The sequence below is a fragment of the Entelurus aequoreus genome, linkage group LG15 (assembly GCF_033978785.1).
Source record: "Entelurus aequoreus isolate RoL-2023_Sb linkage group LG15, RoL_Eaeq_v1.1, whole genome shotgun sequence".
NCBI classification, from domain to species: Eukaryota; Metazoa; Chordata; class Actinopteri; order Syngnathiformes; family Syngnathidae; genus Entelurus; species Entelurus aequoreus.
This window is the reverse complement of record NC_084745.1, coordinates 30,988,705-31,006,726: the sequence shown is the minus strand read 5'-3', so window position 1 is coordinate 31,006,726 and position 18,022 is coordinate 30,988,705. Positions and strand designations below refer to the sequence as shown.

The following is an 18,022-nucleotide window of genomic DNA, read 5'->3' as shown; positions in this document are numbered from 1 at the left end:
GTATAGATTTAAAGGGCAATCGCAGTAAACACACAGTGCTCTGTGCGCTAACAAGAGCCGAGGGGCGTTTTAGATATTAAAATCTCTCAGTTGCATTGCTTCAATTACACAGAAGAGTCCATTTCAAAGGACACACACGCACACAGGTACGCCACAATGGCACCATGTAAAGATTACTAATACATGTTTTGATTTTCCTACAAGGATGCATTATTCATGTGAGGATGCAGCTGCAGCTTTCCCGATTCCACATCCGCTTTCTGATCCCGCCAAGGACTGGACTCCCTCTAACACTTGTTAATTAATCTATTTTGTCCCACTGATTGGCTGGAGGGTTCCGCCACCTGTTTAACTCATTTTAAACCCGTCTTTGATTAAACTGACACGAGGCTCTGAGCCCAATAGAGAATAGAGTGGACACACGTACGTAGGCAGACACCCTGCAGTCAATATTGGCTCATTGTGTTCTGATGAATGGAGGAAGGATCAATAATATAGGGTGGCTTTTGAAATAATAATCATAAAAATAGTTCCACTTATCGAAATTTCTTGTCAAGCAGGTGCACAGTTCAGAATACTAAATAAACACATCCAGTTTGTATTTATCTTTGCAGGCATTATTCATGTGTATTAAAGTGTACCACTTTATTGATGTGCTGATGAGCTAATCTACATGAATATGCATGTATCAGCATTCTACAAATAATGATAATACAATCACCATTTTCCTCATCAATATGCATTGCTGTGTTTCTTTTTCGGACCTATAAATGCAACAATTAATTTATTTACTTTATTCAATTAACCGCAAAGTCTCCTCCTAGTAAATGGTCAACGATATCATACTTGTGTAGCGCTTTTCTACCTTCAGGGTACTCAAAGCAACTTTGACACTATTTCCACATTCACCCATTCACACACTGATGGCGGTAGCTGCCATGCAAGGCGCTAACCTGACCCATCAGAAGCAAGGGTTAAGGTGTCTTGCTCAAGGACACAACGGACATGACTAGGATGGCGGAAGCGGGGATCGAACCCGGAACCTTCAAGGTGCTGGCACGGCCGCTCTACCAACCGAGCCACGCCGGTATAGTTGCTTGGTCAGCTGGGATAGGCTCCAGATTGCATGACCACAATAAGAATATGCCCGTAAAACCAGAGTGTTCAAACCTTTCCCACCGAGGGCTGTATACTAAAACTGAAAGAATGTGGCGGATCACTTTGTACTTCAACAGCCTGACCTACTAAAATCTATAAAATTGCGTATTGTAGCCGTGTTGGGTGTGATCTACAAAAAAAGCGTGTGTAATTGATAACAAGTGCAAAAGTGCCACATCCTTCTTTTCAATCAGCCCTTAAAAGGGGCCCTGTTATGCAAAAACAACTTTACTTAGTTATTGATTCTTTTTTTGTGTATTTAGGATCCCCAAAAGTCCCAAACATCTCAAATCAAACCATGGAGGCATGAGCCAAGTTTTACATGTTAGTCTGCAAGAAAAACAAAAAAAACATTTTATCTCTCATAAGGATTGTGAACGACAGGCAACATTCCCCAAAAAGTGCAGTTAATCTTCAATAAATGCAATCCTCTGAGCACAAATTTAGTAGATCAGCTTTGCGTGTGCTATCACGTTTGCATGTGTTTTAATACACGCAGACCCTTATATCAGGCCCTAAATATGCTAATCAATGTAAGTAACTTCTGCAATAAAGTGATGTGATCTATCAAATGTGTGGGTGTTTTTTTTTACCCTTGCCGTTCATGTTTTGCCGTGTTTGTTGCATACCTGTTGTGTTTTTGCCTGATTGTGAACAGGAGTGACATTCATTTGTTCTTGTATTCAATGTTTTATCGTTCATAGTTTGTATTGTAAATCGGACATACTTTAATTTGATATACATTCTGGGTGTCTTAGTCAGTAAAAAAAACAAAAAACGTAAAATGGACTTCTGGTGGAATTTTGGACACCCCTTGACTCAAAGGGGAACTGCACTTGTTTTAAAAATGTTGCCCATCATTCACAATCTCTATGTGAGACAAGAACACACTTGTCTCTCTCTTTTTTGTGCAGTCTAAATTGTAAAATACAGCTCGTACAAGACAGCTAACAATGTAGCTAATAAAATACATCCAAAAACCGCCAACAGCACTCCATTTACATGCTGTGACCTGCATATTAACCAAATATTAGCAACATTGTTATTGTAAGAGCTGACGCAGAGACATTACTTTAGTAACCGGGCACATTGTTCACAGAGAGGTAACTAGCTTGTGCAGCTATTGACATACTGAGCTGCTACATCGCCTCTGAGTTGGTAAAAGTTAATGCTTGATTATAATTCATGCCTCACACTTGTATAGTAGAACGCTGTGGTCATGAACTAAGAAGTTGGTCAACTTTAATGTTCAACTCAGACCCGGAGACATCATTAGGAAGATGCTTGTTTTTCCTAGCATTTTTCCCAACATGTCTTGTGCTGAAAGATTCAAACATCCCATCAGTCGGCATCCAAATGAGAGCAGAAAATGTACAGTAAGTGATAGTTGTATTTGTTCATAGTTTGTATTTGTTGTTTAGCACTTAGCAATGCTGCTACGTTACGTTTAGTGTTTCACTGTAGCTGGATCTGTTTAGCATTAAGTTTCTAAAACTTGTAGGGTTCCTCCTTATATTCAGGCAAAATAAAATATGGTTCTAGATCAGCATTTGTCGTCGTCTTTGGCTCTCATGGAGTCTGCCGTGATTAATAGTAGTTGCTATCGTTGATTGAAACAGCAAACGTTGCGATGCATTAAAAAATGATTCCGGCAATGCTTAAAATGACCAACATACGTAAGTAAGTATTACATGTTATTGCTACATACATGCATACCTACTTAGTCGATGGAGGTTTTTGGATGTTTTTCCAGGGGACTTTATAGGCGGAATAGATCAAATTCCCATTACCTGCGTTGTTAGTCCCCTCTTGCTAGTGTTTTTTTTAATATTTGGAATGCACAAAAAAGAGAAAGATGTGTTCTTGTCTCACATAGGTATGTGGATGATAGGCAAATTTCCCCAAAAAGTGCAGCTCCCCTTTAATAGATTATCCTTTTTTCTTTGCAGTTTAGGTAAATAAACACTGATGCTATATTACAATAGTTACTGCATGCGGTTTAAAAAGTAAAAAGTAACTCTAAGCCCTATTTATTCCTAAAAAGATCATCACTGAGATGCTATTGTGTATATCTGTTGCATCACAGCACTGTTTTTCCTCGTTAGAAGAGACTTAATGGCCTTCGCCTTGACGTATCCCTCCATGAAAAATATACTCGCTCACTAAAATGAGGATGAGTTGGTAATTCCAGGCGTCACTGTGGGGAAGTGCAGAATGAATCAAAACAAGTATTAATGCAAGAGCACATTAATCCTCGCTTGATGCTAACTCGGCACCGGCGTGTAGCCCCAGGTAAAGATGCGGCAGAACGGCAGGCGGGATCCCAGTTGGAGCGTCTAACTTGCCATTATGTCTCTCACTCAGTGCCATGGAGACATGTTATTGCACTCATTAAATGTTACCTACTGTCTTGGCAGGTGTGTGAGGCTGGTTTCCCTGTGATGGGGAGGGTTGTCGCACGCATGCATGCAGCGGGGAGCAACAAGCAAGAGGTCGATCCGTTTAGACAGAAGCCGGGAAAAAAGAAAAGCAAACAGAAGAGAATTGAGCAGGAGCATGCATAAATCATATTCAAGAAGCCTAAAAAAATGCACCGACACAACAGATGGTTAAGGGAATGAAATGTGAGATGGGGTTATGTGCGTGTTTCGGCAGCTAAAAGTTAACCGCATAAAGTAGGGAACAGAAGGCTGATGGCCTAAACATTCGCTCTCAAGGCCATTGGAGCAAATGAAGCAGTGTGCAGTAAACACTAAAGCAATCAAAAGGGTGATGAGGAGCATATTGACTGAGCAGGAAGAGAGATGTAGATGGCACAGGAGCAGATAAGAGTTTTGTTTTGCCGTGAAATGCATCATGACTACGACTCTTGTTTGCCCTTTAGAAACAATTATTTATGGTCAATGCCTTCTTTTCCACTGCTTCCTGTCTTCAATTCGATGCAAGATGGAATTTAGTAGGACGTACTGCTCGCTAGTGTTACCATATCAGAGTTATTGTTTAGAAATATGGGGAAACAACTACAAATGTGTGCTTCATTCACTAACTGTGTTACAAAAAAGATCAATGAGAATAATACATAATGTACAAACCCTTTATTTATTAAATCACAATTATTGAAATTGAACTATTTGGTGCATTTGCAAACACCTAAAATGATGTAACAATTCTTCTCAACAAAAGAGGAGAAATATAACCTTAGAGGAAAATTTAATTTTTAAAACATTTTTATGCTCGTACAACACTTAAAATATTTAGTATATCAGTATGTGGAATTAAATTATGGAACGGATTAAGCAAAGAAATCAAACAAAGCACCAATATGATTCACTTTAAGAGACTGTTCAAACTACAAGTGTTCACAAAGTACACAGAACAAGAATTATGATGAACAGCTTGAACCCTTTTTTTCCCCTTTTTTTTATTGCGACAAAGATTATTTAAGTATTTAATATTTGTTTGCCTACTATGGTATATTATTTATTTGTTCACTGTTCTGTTACAGAGAACAAGGAAATTGGACAAAATTGCTATGGTATGAAAACGGGTAGGATTAAATAAGCTCTGCTTCTTCCTACTCCTTTTTGGACGTGTTGTAATGAACCAACTGGAATTGTGTGATGCATTACATTGTATTGTATATATATGTTCAAAGTAAACTGAAACTGAACTGAACTGAACTAATACATCGTCTATTTTGGGTTACTGCTTTCCGACAGAGCCAGCGGTTTTCTGAAGGTGCAGTAGCATGGAAATTTAACGGAAACAATGCACCTTAAAACTGTTGGAGGCACAATGTATAACCTCGATTTAGGAACCCCTCACTGAACAAACTTTTCAATTTACGAAACACAGACTGAAAAAAAAATGCTTTGATGTAAGAACGTTTCATCCACCCATTGTGTCTCGCGGCACGGCCATTTTGTGCCCGGCATTGCCATTGTTTGCGGGTTTATCAATCTCTGGTGCTCATTCAGTCAGCACAGTGCTGCGGTGCTACTTCGTTAGCCTTTTAAGTGTTTAAAAAAAAACTTTTTTACAAAATTGTTCTAGGCTTGCTAGCTCAGTAGGAGTCCAAAGAAAACAATGGACAAGAAAAGTGGGTTGAAACAAGAATCCACAACCTCGCCATCCTTTTCGCTACACGCCACACAAATTAACCGATAAGCTAAAGGGTATTTGTTGTTTTTATTCCTAATCATTGTAGCGACCTGGCTGTTAAAGTGAAGGAGTTTTATGAATTCAAACTGTGAGTGCACCACAGACTAGTGACAGGGTGTGTCGGCAGGGCGGCTGAAAATAAGGACAGTTCAGCTAGTTGTTGTTGTTTTGGGTTTGTTATTAAATAAAAACTTCATCCATCACGTTGTTATGTTTGTTTGATGTGCAGTACTGTGTAGCGCTTTTTGTTGCGTTCACTGTGTACAAACATTTAGAAAACATGGACTGTTGTCAGGGCTGGAACCCATTCTTCATGTTTACATTGTTTCTTATAGGGAAATTTGCTTAAAAATACAAACATTTCTATTTACAAACCTTGTTTAAGAACCATTTAAGTTCGTAAATTCCGGTTGCAGTGAAGTGAGAGAGGGCGAGGAGAAGACTCAAACACAAGAATGTGTTTCCAAAAATCAGTATTAAAATACAAAATACAGTCGTCTCTCGCCATGTCATGCTTCAAATATTGCGGCTTCATTGCATTGCAGATTTGTATTTTTCAAAGCATATTGTACAACATTTTTGGCCTAAGTTAAGCATTTTCAAGCATAAAAATGGCTATATGAATTAAAAATATCCATACTACAGAAAATTTTGCCTCTAGAGCAGTGGTCCTCAACCTTTTTTGCACCACGGACCGGTTTAGTGTGGGCATTATTTTTAGGGACCGGTTTTCCACTAGTGCCAGATAAATACAGCAAAAATAAGTGGATGAAAAATACAACTCACTATAATGCTGAATTAGTGGGTGCACTGGGCTTGTTTCTTTGCAATGAGATGCAGATGGAAATCAGCCTTTGGCTACAATCTGTCACATTTATATTTTATATGTGCATTAATGTGAATTGTATCATATCACAAAGTTATAACAAATATAACAATCGGCAACACATGGTTTTATTGTACATCTATAAACAAGCTTATTGGTGTGTCTAGTGGGACAGGCGAAAGTTACGTTGAAGAAAATGCAGTCGTTTATAAATGATTTAATGTTTCTCTGCGGTCCGGTAGAAAATATGTCACGGACCGGTACCGGTCCCCGGACCGGTGGTTGGGGACCACTGCTATAGAGGACACCAAACCAATCAGATCATGCTGTTCTGTATCATGGCCACTGATTGGCTTAGCCTCAGGCAGCATTACTGTATTGGATTGAAATACTGTAAAGTTGATTTAAGGATGTTATTTAATGTATAGAGGGCTATCATAATGTTGAAAAATGCATTTAAAACAGGGGTGTCAAACGTAAGGTCCGCGGGCCAAATCAGGCTTACGAACAGGTTTTATCCGGCCGGTGAGATGAGTTTGCTAAGTATGAAAATGAGCCGAAATTTTTGAATGAAAGAAACTGCTTTTCTAAATGTGTCCACTAGATGTCGCAATAGCAATTATTTGTATCTATGTATGCAAAAAAAATAAACCACATGATTTTAGTACATCGGTCAAGGAAAACGAGCAAATTAGATAAATAACATACGGTAATTTGATTTTGATATTATTTTTTTATCTTGATAGATTGAAAATTAACACCAATGAGTTGACTGATGAACATTATCACATAATTTATTCAGAAAGTATAAATAACGACAACTAAAGGTGGAATACTATTAACCGCAACACGTAAGTGTAAAAAAACCCCAACAACATTATGATTTGTACATTTTCAGAATGTGCTTGTTCTATTTTTAAACAAAGAAAACAATCTGAAGTGGTCTTTATTTTTAAGTTATCGTGTCGTGATTTTACCAGTCTGGAACACTTCACCTCCACTGGCCACACCTTCATGTTCCAGCCCCGTGCCTCTGCTTCAGCTGCTAAATTGGCATATTGCAGCCTCTTCCGTTCGAATGCTTCATCGATGGGGTCCTCCCATGGGACCGTTAGCTATACGATGAAGACACGGCGGCAGGACATGGACCAGAGGACCAGGTCTGGGCGCAGGCTGGTCGCTGCAATTTCGGGTGGGAAGATAAGCCTCTGGCTACCCGCATTTCCCAATCTCGGGCTGCGTTCAGTGGGCCTGAGTCTGCAGGTGATGGCTTGGTCACCCGTTTCTCTCCTTCCTGGATGAAAGTTGTTTTGCGTGGGAAGGTAGCCTGAGCATTTAGAGGCATGGCATTGGTGACTACTCTCTTATTCTCAAGTTCGGCAGCCAAGCACTTCAGTACCTGGTTGTGGCGCCAGGTGTATCTCCCTTGAGTCAGACTGGTTTTCAACCTACCAAGATGTGTTTGAGGGTTGCCGGGGCTGTACACTGGAGACAGGCTGGGTCCTCTCCATTCCAGAGATGTAGGTTGGTTGGAGAGGGCAGGACATCATATGTGGCTCTAATGATTAAACTTAGTCTATTAGACTCCATGCTCCATATTTCGTTCCACGTGATTGTTCTCCTCTCCACGCCCTCCCACCTCATCCAGCAGCCCTGCTGGGCTTGGGAGACTGCCTTGGCACACCTGGCTGCTTCCTCCTGGTGGCGCACTTCCTCCACCACCATATGCCGCCGTTCGGTTGCAGTTGCCTTTTGCCACGTGGGTGTTTCCAAACCAAGGCCCCCTCTGCCATATTGGACATGCCCCACTATATCACGGTGTCTGAGAGCAGTCTTTGCCAGTGCAACTGCTGCAGATGGCTTCCATTTCCTCCCTGCCTCTAGGGTTTGAGCAGCACCTCTGACGAATGGGTCCCGGGATTCCATGAGAGTCATTTCCAGCCTAGATTTGGCACATTTGTACTCCTCCACCACACTTGAGATCGGTTTGGAGAGGATTCCGTTGCCATACAGGCCTACGCTGCTAAGACATCTCGGCAGTCCAAGCCATTTCCTCACTTGTGCATTGACCAGCCTCTCCAGCCGATTGGCATGGGATAGAGCGACCTCATAGATGGAAATTGGCCACATGAGACGGGGCAGCAGCCCAAACTTAAAGCACCACAGCTTCAGCTTCCCAGGGAGAGCAGTGTTATTGATCTGATTGAGGCCGCTGATTCTATCCTTCCTGAGTTGGTCCACCTGTTTGGAGTCTTTGAGTTCTGCGCTGTACCAGCAGCCAAGGTTTTTGATACACTTTTCCAGAACTGTTGGTATTGGCTTGTTGTTGATGTGGAACCTCTCATTGGTGAGCTGGCCCTTGATGATGGAGATACTGCGGGATTTTCTTGGTTTAACCTCCATTCGTGCCCATTTGATGTTTCCCTGGAGTTTATCCAGCAGGCGTTTGGTGCATGCGTTTGTTGTTGTTATTGTCATCATGTCGTCCATGTACGCCCCCATTGGAGGAAGACGCAGCCCGCTCTTCAACCGCTCCCCTCCAGCCACCCATCGGGATGCTTGAATAATGAGCTCCATTGCCATGGTAAACGCCAGTGGAGAGATGGTGCAGCCCGCCATTATTCCTATCTCGAGGTGCTGCCAGGCAGTTGTACTGGCCTGTGCTGTGACGCAGAACTGGAGGTCCTGGAAGTAGGCTTTGACCATCCTTGTGATGCCCTCAGGGACTTGGAAGAACTTGAACGCTGTCCATAGAATCTCATGAGGCACTGACCCGAAGGCATTGGCAAGATCTAAGAAAACCACATGCAGGTCTTTCTTGTCCTTCTTGGCCGTCTGTATCTGGTGCCATATTAAATTTGTGTGTTCCAGGCAACCTGAGAAACCGCCTATCTCTGCCTTCTGCACTGAGGTGTCAACATAGTTGTTCTTCAGCAAGAATACTGAGAGCCTGTGGGCCACAACACTGAAGAATAGTTTTCCTTCCACATTCAGAAGACTGATCTGGCGGAACTGGTCAATGGTTGAGGAATTCTTCTCTTTGGGAATCAGGATCCCTCCTGCCCTTCGCCATGCCTTTGGTATAATTCCTTTTTCCCACGCCACTTTCATTAGCTCCCAGAGGTACTTCAAGATGCCTGATGTGTTCTTATAGAGCCTAAATGGAACGCCGTTAGGTCCAGGGGCTGAGGCTGTTCTTGCCCGTTTTACAGTGCTCTCAACTTCTCTCCATGTGGGGGGCCTCGTTTCGAACTGCTGCTCAGGTGGTTGGATTGGTAGCATGTCATCTGGAATGCTGGCTGGCACATGCCTCTGGCTGTCGGAGTAGGTCTTCCTTAGGTGCTCCTCTAGTTCCCTTATGTGTACTTTGAGGATCCCAGTTTTCTCCTTGACAAAGAGGTCGTTGACGAACTTGTAGGGATCTCTGTAGAAGGCAGTCCTCGTTCGCTCTTTCTTCTTATGTTGCTTTCTCAGGCATTCTGCTCTTCGCAGTGTTGCAAGACGCTGCTTGATGTCGCCCTGTAGTGCTTCAAGTCCTTTCCTTTCCACTTCTGTGGCCTTTTTCCACTGCTTTCTCAGGCCCCTTCTTTCTTTCACAAGTCTTTCAATCTCTTATTGTCTCCTGGACTTGAGAGGGGCTGACGGTTCCGTCTGTGTCCTAAGGTTCTTACTTTTCACCCCAAATCTCTCCGCTCCATAGCTGTTAATGATCTCTCCAATCTTGTCCAGCTTTCTTTCCACACACCCTTTCAGACCTTCTAAAAGATGGACAAGGTCTGTGTTGGTGGTTTCCCACTCCTTTTTCTGGCAGGATTTAGGCCACAAGATTTGAGGCTTCCGTCCCTTCATCTTCCTTTCTACTGCTGTCTGTGGTTGAGTGGGGTCTGGACTCATGTCGGTTGGTGGATCTGTGCTTGATTGAGCTTTGTCTGGGGTTGTGATACCCTGTGGACTGTGGTGACTATCCTGCCACTGGAATTCACTCGACTGATTTGCCCTACCTCTGAGGAAGTAGTGGTCAATGCGAGGCCCCTAAACTCTGTCAGGCACTTTTTCCTGCCCTGGTGGATCTTGAGACCCTTCTCTGATGTAAACTTTTTCCAGCCACAGATGCAGCTTTGTAGCTGGTGTCCTGCCAGTGCTGTTACTCCGTCAACTATCATGATGATCATTTGACTCGTTGTTTCCGTTCCAGGGTCTGTTACCGTGTGGTCTACCGGTGAGTCATCTTCCGCCCCCGCTCTCGCAGACTCTAGGGGTGTTTTTCCTTTTGAACTTTCAGTAGTAATTGTTGGGTGGATCCAGGTCACTGTGTAGTGAAAGGGTCCTGCCAGCACAGGTAGCTAACCCATGCCAGCCCCGTTGGGGTCTATTCCCACCTGTCAGCAGTCTCTTCAAGCCGTCACCAGGTCTCTCCCAGGTTGTCAGCTGCCCTTTCGCAGCGGTCACTGGTTTTGACACCAGACATCAGGATTCTTAATAGGACTAGTTGATAAAGATCCCTAAATATTAAGCACAACAACTAAATGGGGTTGGAGATGTCCTCTTGGGTGGGGTGGAGTTTGGCAATAATCACGTTGTGCCATAATAATGTCAATATATGTTTCTATTATTAGCATATTTGATTATATCAGTCATCTCTATTTGATTAATTTTAATTTATTATTTCTAACATGATCTTGTTTCATTGTCAAGATTGTACCTGTTGTTGCACATTGACATTTCAATCTCTTTACTTCTGGGTTCCAGCAAATGTTTCAAGCCTCCTGACACTATCAGCTATTAAAAGCACTTTGGGATCTATAGGGTAAGCAGAGTTACAATTAAACTTAAACTGGTACAAATCGATAAGGTACAGAAATGGACCTGGACTTTAGGTACATGCTGGTACCTCTATTTTTGAGTGTTTATTTTGCCTGAAGAATGTGTGTCCCCAACCCCCCCAAAATAGAGCTGCTGGCCAAAAATGGCCTCCAGGTCGCACTTTGGACACCCTTGGTACAAAATAAGCCACCAAGGGGCCAGATAAAGTTGCGAGTGCCAGAACTTAGATAAAAAAGGTGAACAATTTAATTCAAGATAGACTGTGGCGAAGGATACAAGTGATGTTGAATCTTAATTTATCTATGTAATTTACATTGTTTTCTGAATGTAAAACTACAATTACTGTATAATATTTGTTGCCTGAAACATAATAGAGTTACAAGGTTCCTGGTGAGAAAAAAAGCATTGGTTTTTGTCTAACTTTTTGGAACGGATTACAGTGGTACCTCAACTTAAGAGTCAGATAAGAGCTGTGTCTTGGCTAATTGTTATGCTTTGGGTTGCAAGCAACAATTTGATTTACAAGCATACCAGTCGTTAGTTAGTGCAGGGGTCGGCAACCCGCGACTCTTTAGCGCCGCCCTAGTGACTCCCTGGAGCTTTTTCAAAAATGGGGAAAAACAATGTTTTCGTTTTAATATGGTTTCTGTAGGAGGACAAACAAGACACAAACCTTCCTATTTGTTAGAAATCCCACTGTTTAATATGTTTGTTTATGCTTCACTGATGAGAGTATTTGGCGAGCACCATTTTGCCCTACTAATTTCGGCGGTCCTTGAACTCACCGTAGTTTGTTTACATGTACAACTTTCTCCGACGCTGCCACAGAAAGACGTGTTTAACGCTACTCCTTCTTCGTCTCATTTTGTCCACCAAATGTTTTATGCTGTGTGAGAATGCCCAAAGGTGAGTTTTGTTGATGTTATTGACTTGTTGGAGTGCTAATCAGGCAAATTTGGTCACTGCATGACTGCAAGCTAATTGATGCTAACATGCTATTTAGGCTAGCTGTATTTACATATTGCATCATTATGCCTTGTTTGTAGGTATATTTGATCTAATTTAATTTCCTTTACTTATGTCCTCAGTGTATTTAATTTATATTTGCATGTCTCACAACAAATTATCTATATAGTATGTAATATTGGCTGCATTTCTGAGAGTTGTTTATGTGCCATGTTGTTCCAGACCACCGCAAACATTACCCTGTTTGCAAAGATTGTAATAAATCCATTAGAAGAAAACAGCCTGCCATTTCCTTAAACTTGGACATACACATCTATACCTTTGGCCATTCTAAGCCAGTAATTTCCAGGAGTTATTTCACCCTCTGAGAAGCCTCCGTTTTACTAATGTTTTCCAATGTTGCAAAAATGTGTAGAATAAATATTACATTTCAACATTTCTGTCAACGAAGATTTGCATCAGCCTGTGACACAGTCATTTTGATAGTAAGCTATTATAGCTAACATAGACACTTACTTCATGTGTAGCCTTCATTAAACCACTTACATAAGACTTTTAATTTTTTGTGGCTCCAGACAGATTTAAAAATACGTTTTTGGTCCTTTCAACCTTGGGTTGCCGACCCCTGAGTTAGTTTAACAAATGTCACAGTGAACCTCACAAGATCCGCCAAAAACATCTAGTCTGATTTGCTAGCATTAGCTTATAGCTTAATATGGACATAATTTGTTTTCCAGGCATAAGAAAGGAAGAAAGTGATTGTGAAGGATAGTGCTGAGAAGAAGAAGCCAATGATATTCATTGAATTAAAGAAAAAATTATCCAAAACATAACATAACATAACATAACATAACATAACATAACATAACATAACATAACATAACATAACATAACATAACATAACATAACATAACAGAAATCTAAATATCTAAATGGTGGACATTTATCCATGAAAATATGAAAAAGATGCTGATGGTGTGTTTGACAGAGAAGCAGCAAGAAGGACATACAAAAGTACAATACAAGTGTTTTAGTTAAGAGCTAAGTCACAGAACCAATTAAACTCGTAAATTGAGGTACTACTGTACTAACAACAAGCGTGGTACGGCTGTACATACATGTAGGTGCTGAATAAAGGCACAACAGTGAGGAAAAGCCTACGGTCACATTCAAAATCTCATGCAGGGCTTTGGCAGACTTCTAATTTAGCTTCATTAAAAATTCTTTATCGTTGCCGAGTTCCCGGGGATGCGCGTGTGTCCACGTGTGATTAAATATGAAACTCCAATGTGATTGCGAGGCCTGGATTAGCATTAAATTAATCAGCGGTGGCCGCGTTAAGCTGGACTGAAGCCACTTAGGAAAGACTTTCCATTGAAGGCTGGGACATCTTAAACTTGGAAAAAAAACCCCCCCGATAAAACATTGAAATGTCCTCAGTGTGTCTATGCACAGGGTGGTCTTAAAGGAGATGAAGGGAGCAAAGAAATCCTTTTTAATTAACAGTTCAGTCCAATAACATGAATAAAGTGCATTCATTATGTATTTTTTCCTAAATGAAAGAGCTGCTTTGTGAACATTACACACCAAGCGGACACATTGAGGGCAATATTCTTGGAGGACTTACCCACATAGAGCTGGCTGAACAGTTCTAACCGTGTGTGGCCCTGAGCAGGGGCCGGCCGAGAGGCCCGGTAGGTCTGGTCTAGCTGGAGGACCGCCTCCTTGACGTTGCGCTCGGCCATGACGCGGTGCCACTGGTCGTCGTTGAGAGGCGTGGCCGAGTGCACTGTTAACTCCACGGGGCCATTTCCCACATCGAAGGAGAAGGAGACAACTTGAGGCGCTGTTATGAGGGAAAGTATAGACTTCTGTCAGGTCAAAGGTCGAGATCAAGCCCAAATAGCAATGACGTCATCGCATTGTCGTTCAAACTTACACAACAGTACTGTGACTTCTGCATGGATCCTGGGGCTTGATATACACTATAGTGCCAAAAGTATTCGGCCACCTGCTTTGACTCACATATGAACTTGAAGTGCCATCCCATTCCTAACCCTTAGGGTTCATTATGTCGTCGGTCCACCTTTTGCAGCTATTACAGCTTCAACTCTTCTGGGAAGGCTGTCCACAAGGTTGCGGAGTGTGTTTATAGGACTTTTCGACCATTCTTCAAAAAGCGCATTGGTGAGGTCACACACACCTTCTATTTCATCCCAAAGGTGTTTTATCGAGTTCAAGTCAGGACTCTGTGCAGGCCAGTCAAGTTCATCCACACCAGACTCTGTCATCCAAGTCTTTAAGGACCTTGCTTTGTGCACTGGTGCACAGTCATGTTGGAAGAGGAAGGGGCCCGCTCCAAACTGTTCCCACAAGGTTGGGAGCGTGGAATTGTCCAAAATGTTTTGGTGTCCTGGAGAATACAAAGTTCCTTTCACTGGAACTAAGGGGCCAAGCCCAACTCCTGGAGCGGGCCCCTTCCTTCCGTGGACCGACATCATATTGAACCCTATGGGTTAGGAATGGGATGGCACTTCAAGTTCATATGTGAGTAAAGACAGTTGGCCAAATACTTTTGGCAATATAGTGTATGTTGTAATGCATTACCAGCATGCTAGTCCTCTCTTTAGTCAATAATTATCATTAATTACTTTCACGTTATTATCATTAGTTATCTTTAATTACTTTCACGTTATATTAGAGCAGTGGTTCCTAACCTTGTTGGAGGTACCGAACCCCACCAGTTTCATATGCGCATTCACCGAACCCTTCTTTAGTGAAAAATAAAATTCAAGACAAAGTTATAGGTTTTTGGTAACATTTTAGTATGGGGAACATATTCTAAGTACAAAGACTTAATTTAGAGTTATTTGGTTAGGGTTAGGGTTAGAGGGTTAGGGCCAGGGTTAGACGATTAGGGTTATAATAAGGCCATGCCGAATAAGGCATTAATAAATACTTAATAACGACTAGTTAAGAGCCAATATGTTACTAATTTGCATGTTAATAAGCAACTAATTAATGGTGAATATGTTCCCCATACTAAAGTGTTACCATGTTTGTTTACTGGTGCACAAAATGAACCGTGTATGAACATCACCTTGTTCAAACAACAAAACCAACACTGTGCATAAACTCACAACAAATTACACACCTGCAAATCAGTGTGACTTCTGCTGTTGCCGTATCCGTAATACACCGATAGGGAAAAGTTTTTTTTTTACACGATGAGTCGGGTGTGTCTTGACCTCCGCCGAACCCCTGAGCCCGACTCACCGAACCCAGGTTAAGAACCACTGTATTAGAGTATTTATGGTCAAAGGAGTGATTGATTGATTGCTTTTGATTGAGACTGTTATTAGTAGGTTGCACAGTGAAGTACATATTCCGTACAATTGACCACTAAACGGTAACACCCAAATAAGTTTTTCAACTTGTTTAAGTCGGGGTCCACTTAAAGTGATTCATGATACAGATATATACTATCAGATATATACTATCATCATAATACAGACATCACACAAGATAATCACATTGAATTATTTACATTATTTACAAACCGGGGTGTGGGGGAGGGGGGGGGGGGATGGGTACCTTTCACATTTAAATCCATACGGTACTAATTCTTGCTACTTTTGTGTGTGTTCATGTGTTAATAAATGTTAATTTGTTTAATAATAAAATATACTTTATTAAATCTAACAGTCCAGTTGTTTTATATTGATTTTTTACACTTCTGAGTCTCATTTGCAAGTATTATATAGCAGACTTTGCATGCTGTTGCTATTCCAAGACTTTAGATGGCAGTATTGTGTAAGCTACGGTGTTGCCTCATCAGCTAAATCGGGTCTTTTTGAAGATAAAATTTGGAGGCGTTAAAATCACCATGTAAAATTGATAATGCTCATCAATACCATGGCCATGGCAAATCTAGTGTAAATTAGCATCAAGCTAGCGCATGTTGAAAAGTGGAGCCCTTGTCATTTTCTATTAAGCATACTTGCTTTGTTGGCATGGTAAATAGTTGTCACGAAATATGGCACAGGTGAAATTCGGTCGGTGCCTATAAAAGTACCGAATTTGGTACCCGTCCCTATGTCTAAGGTCATTTCATAGGACTGCAATACAGTTGAAGGCCTTTTACCTACAAACCTTCATCATGCATGCCGCCAGAAACTGTGCTGCTGAAGGATTGACTGCACAATTTTGCTTGTTCTTTACGTTTTTTGCTCTTATGCTCCCAGACATAAACACCTACAGTATAAACAACTCATTCATTCATTCATTTTGCATGCCGCTTGAAGCAATTGAGGGCAGCCATGTTGATGACATCACTTCCTGCACACACAGGCACGGCCATTTTCAAAAAGCGGGGCTATCCGTGGCCATTTCGAAGAGCTTTGAGGCTAACAACACTTCTGACCAGTTTAATTCCACAATTGTCATGCTGGTCAGAGCTGTGTCAGCCTGTCTTAGATATCACTTTGTGTGGTCAGAAATGCTTTAGATGTGTCCAAACTCTCACAGACTTGCTGTATAACTTTGGGTTGCTAGACAACCACTGAGTGAGCATTTTAGCCAGTTGGACTCGGGCTTGCGGTCCTTTCGGTTCTGAGATTTTAGCAGTAAAGGAGGCTTTGTTCCGCAGCAAGTATTTATTTGTGATGAGACCAAGAAAAATGCCACAGCGGACCTTTATTACAGCGAAGAAGAAGGCACTACTGGGACACAAGCTGATGAAGGATTGCTTCACACTGCTAGTTTGTGCTAACGCTAGCGGTGACTTTGTGAAGCCACAGCTTGTTTGTCACTCCAAAACTCCCAGAGGGTTCAACAATGCCTCAAATATTCTCAGACACAAGGTAAAATTATTTTAATTATTTTGTTTTTTGGTTTTGGAGCACACCATTGAGACTTTGTGTGTGCGTGTGTGTGTTGACATGTAAGCTTGCTATTATGTGGTTGTGTTGTTTGGATAAAAAATAGATTGTTGTGCCATTTCTCCTTTATGTTGGTTTGATATAGTGTGTGTGTGTGTGTGTGTGTGTGTGTGTGTGTGTGTGTGTGTGTGTGTATTGTAGAGTCTCGGAAGAGTTAGTGCTGCAAGGGGTTCTGGGTATCACCTAATCTGAGCACTCACCTTTTGTGATGGCATGAAGATACTCAATACTCAATGAGGGAGCTAGGGATGCTAATGCTAGCAGAGCTACCAACTGGCAAAAGACAAAGACACATTGGAAAGGCTTCCAGCTCCAATTTAGCCACAACTCTGCGAGGTAATCACACCAACTGTGCGTATCGGTTTCTAATTGGGTCGGTCCTGCTGGACCGAGAAGATTCTGGACGAATGATACTGCTACGATTTTTTTTTTTTTTTTTAAATCCAGTTGATCGTCGTAATTATGACATGCTGTCACATTCTGTTCAGCTGCCACTGCAAACACATAATTAATTAAGATTGGAATAATGACAAATAAGAAGCAACACCACAAAAACGTTTGTAACAACAATTCATCATCAAAATTCTCTCGAAGTCACGCAAGCAAACAAGAGTTTTACTGTTTCAAGTGAACGCCACTTAAAGGGCAACTGCACTTTTTTGTTGCCTAATGTTCACAATCACTATGAAAGACATGACGATGGATGTATTTTTCAATGCATTCGAAATAGTAAATAAATTATTTGAGCTGCTTAGTTTACTTTGTGGCACTTAACTGCATCTTGCACTTGAGTTACTGTGTTGTTATAACACCTCTACTTGATGCACAGCTTTCTTTCTTTCTTTCTTTCTTTCTCTGTATTTAATTGTTGCTACCTGAGCAAACAAAAGTAAATACTTGGTAGCTTTTCCAAAAGTGTTTTGTTTACATCTTTTTTCGTAAAGTTTATGAATTGCAATGTCTTGAAGTTGTTAGCTTTACGATTTGCTCAAAATTAATGCAGGCAAAGCCTGTTATGTATGTGTCTATATAAAAATGACATTATTCTGACATGATACATTTCATTTTCTTTTCACCGTTCAAAGCTTCCATCTACATCGAATTGTATTGCATTGAATCATAATGTTTTAAAAAGTATTGTGAGTGA

General features: G+C 41.3%; 1 protein-coding gene across 1 annotated transcript in view; it reads right to left on the bottom strand.

Annotated features, from left to right (window-relative positions):
- Positions 1-18,022, bottom strand: part of cntnap2a (contactin associated protein 2a) — a 541,273-nt gene that overhangs the window by 72,448 nt on the left and 450,803 nt on the right. The window contains exon 18 of the mRNA XM_062021878.1: positions 13,563-13,781. Coding sequence (XP_061877862.1) covers positions 13,563-13,781 — 219 coding nt within the window. The remainder of the gene's footprint in view (positions 1-13,562; positions 13,782-18,022) is intronic.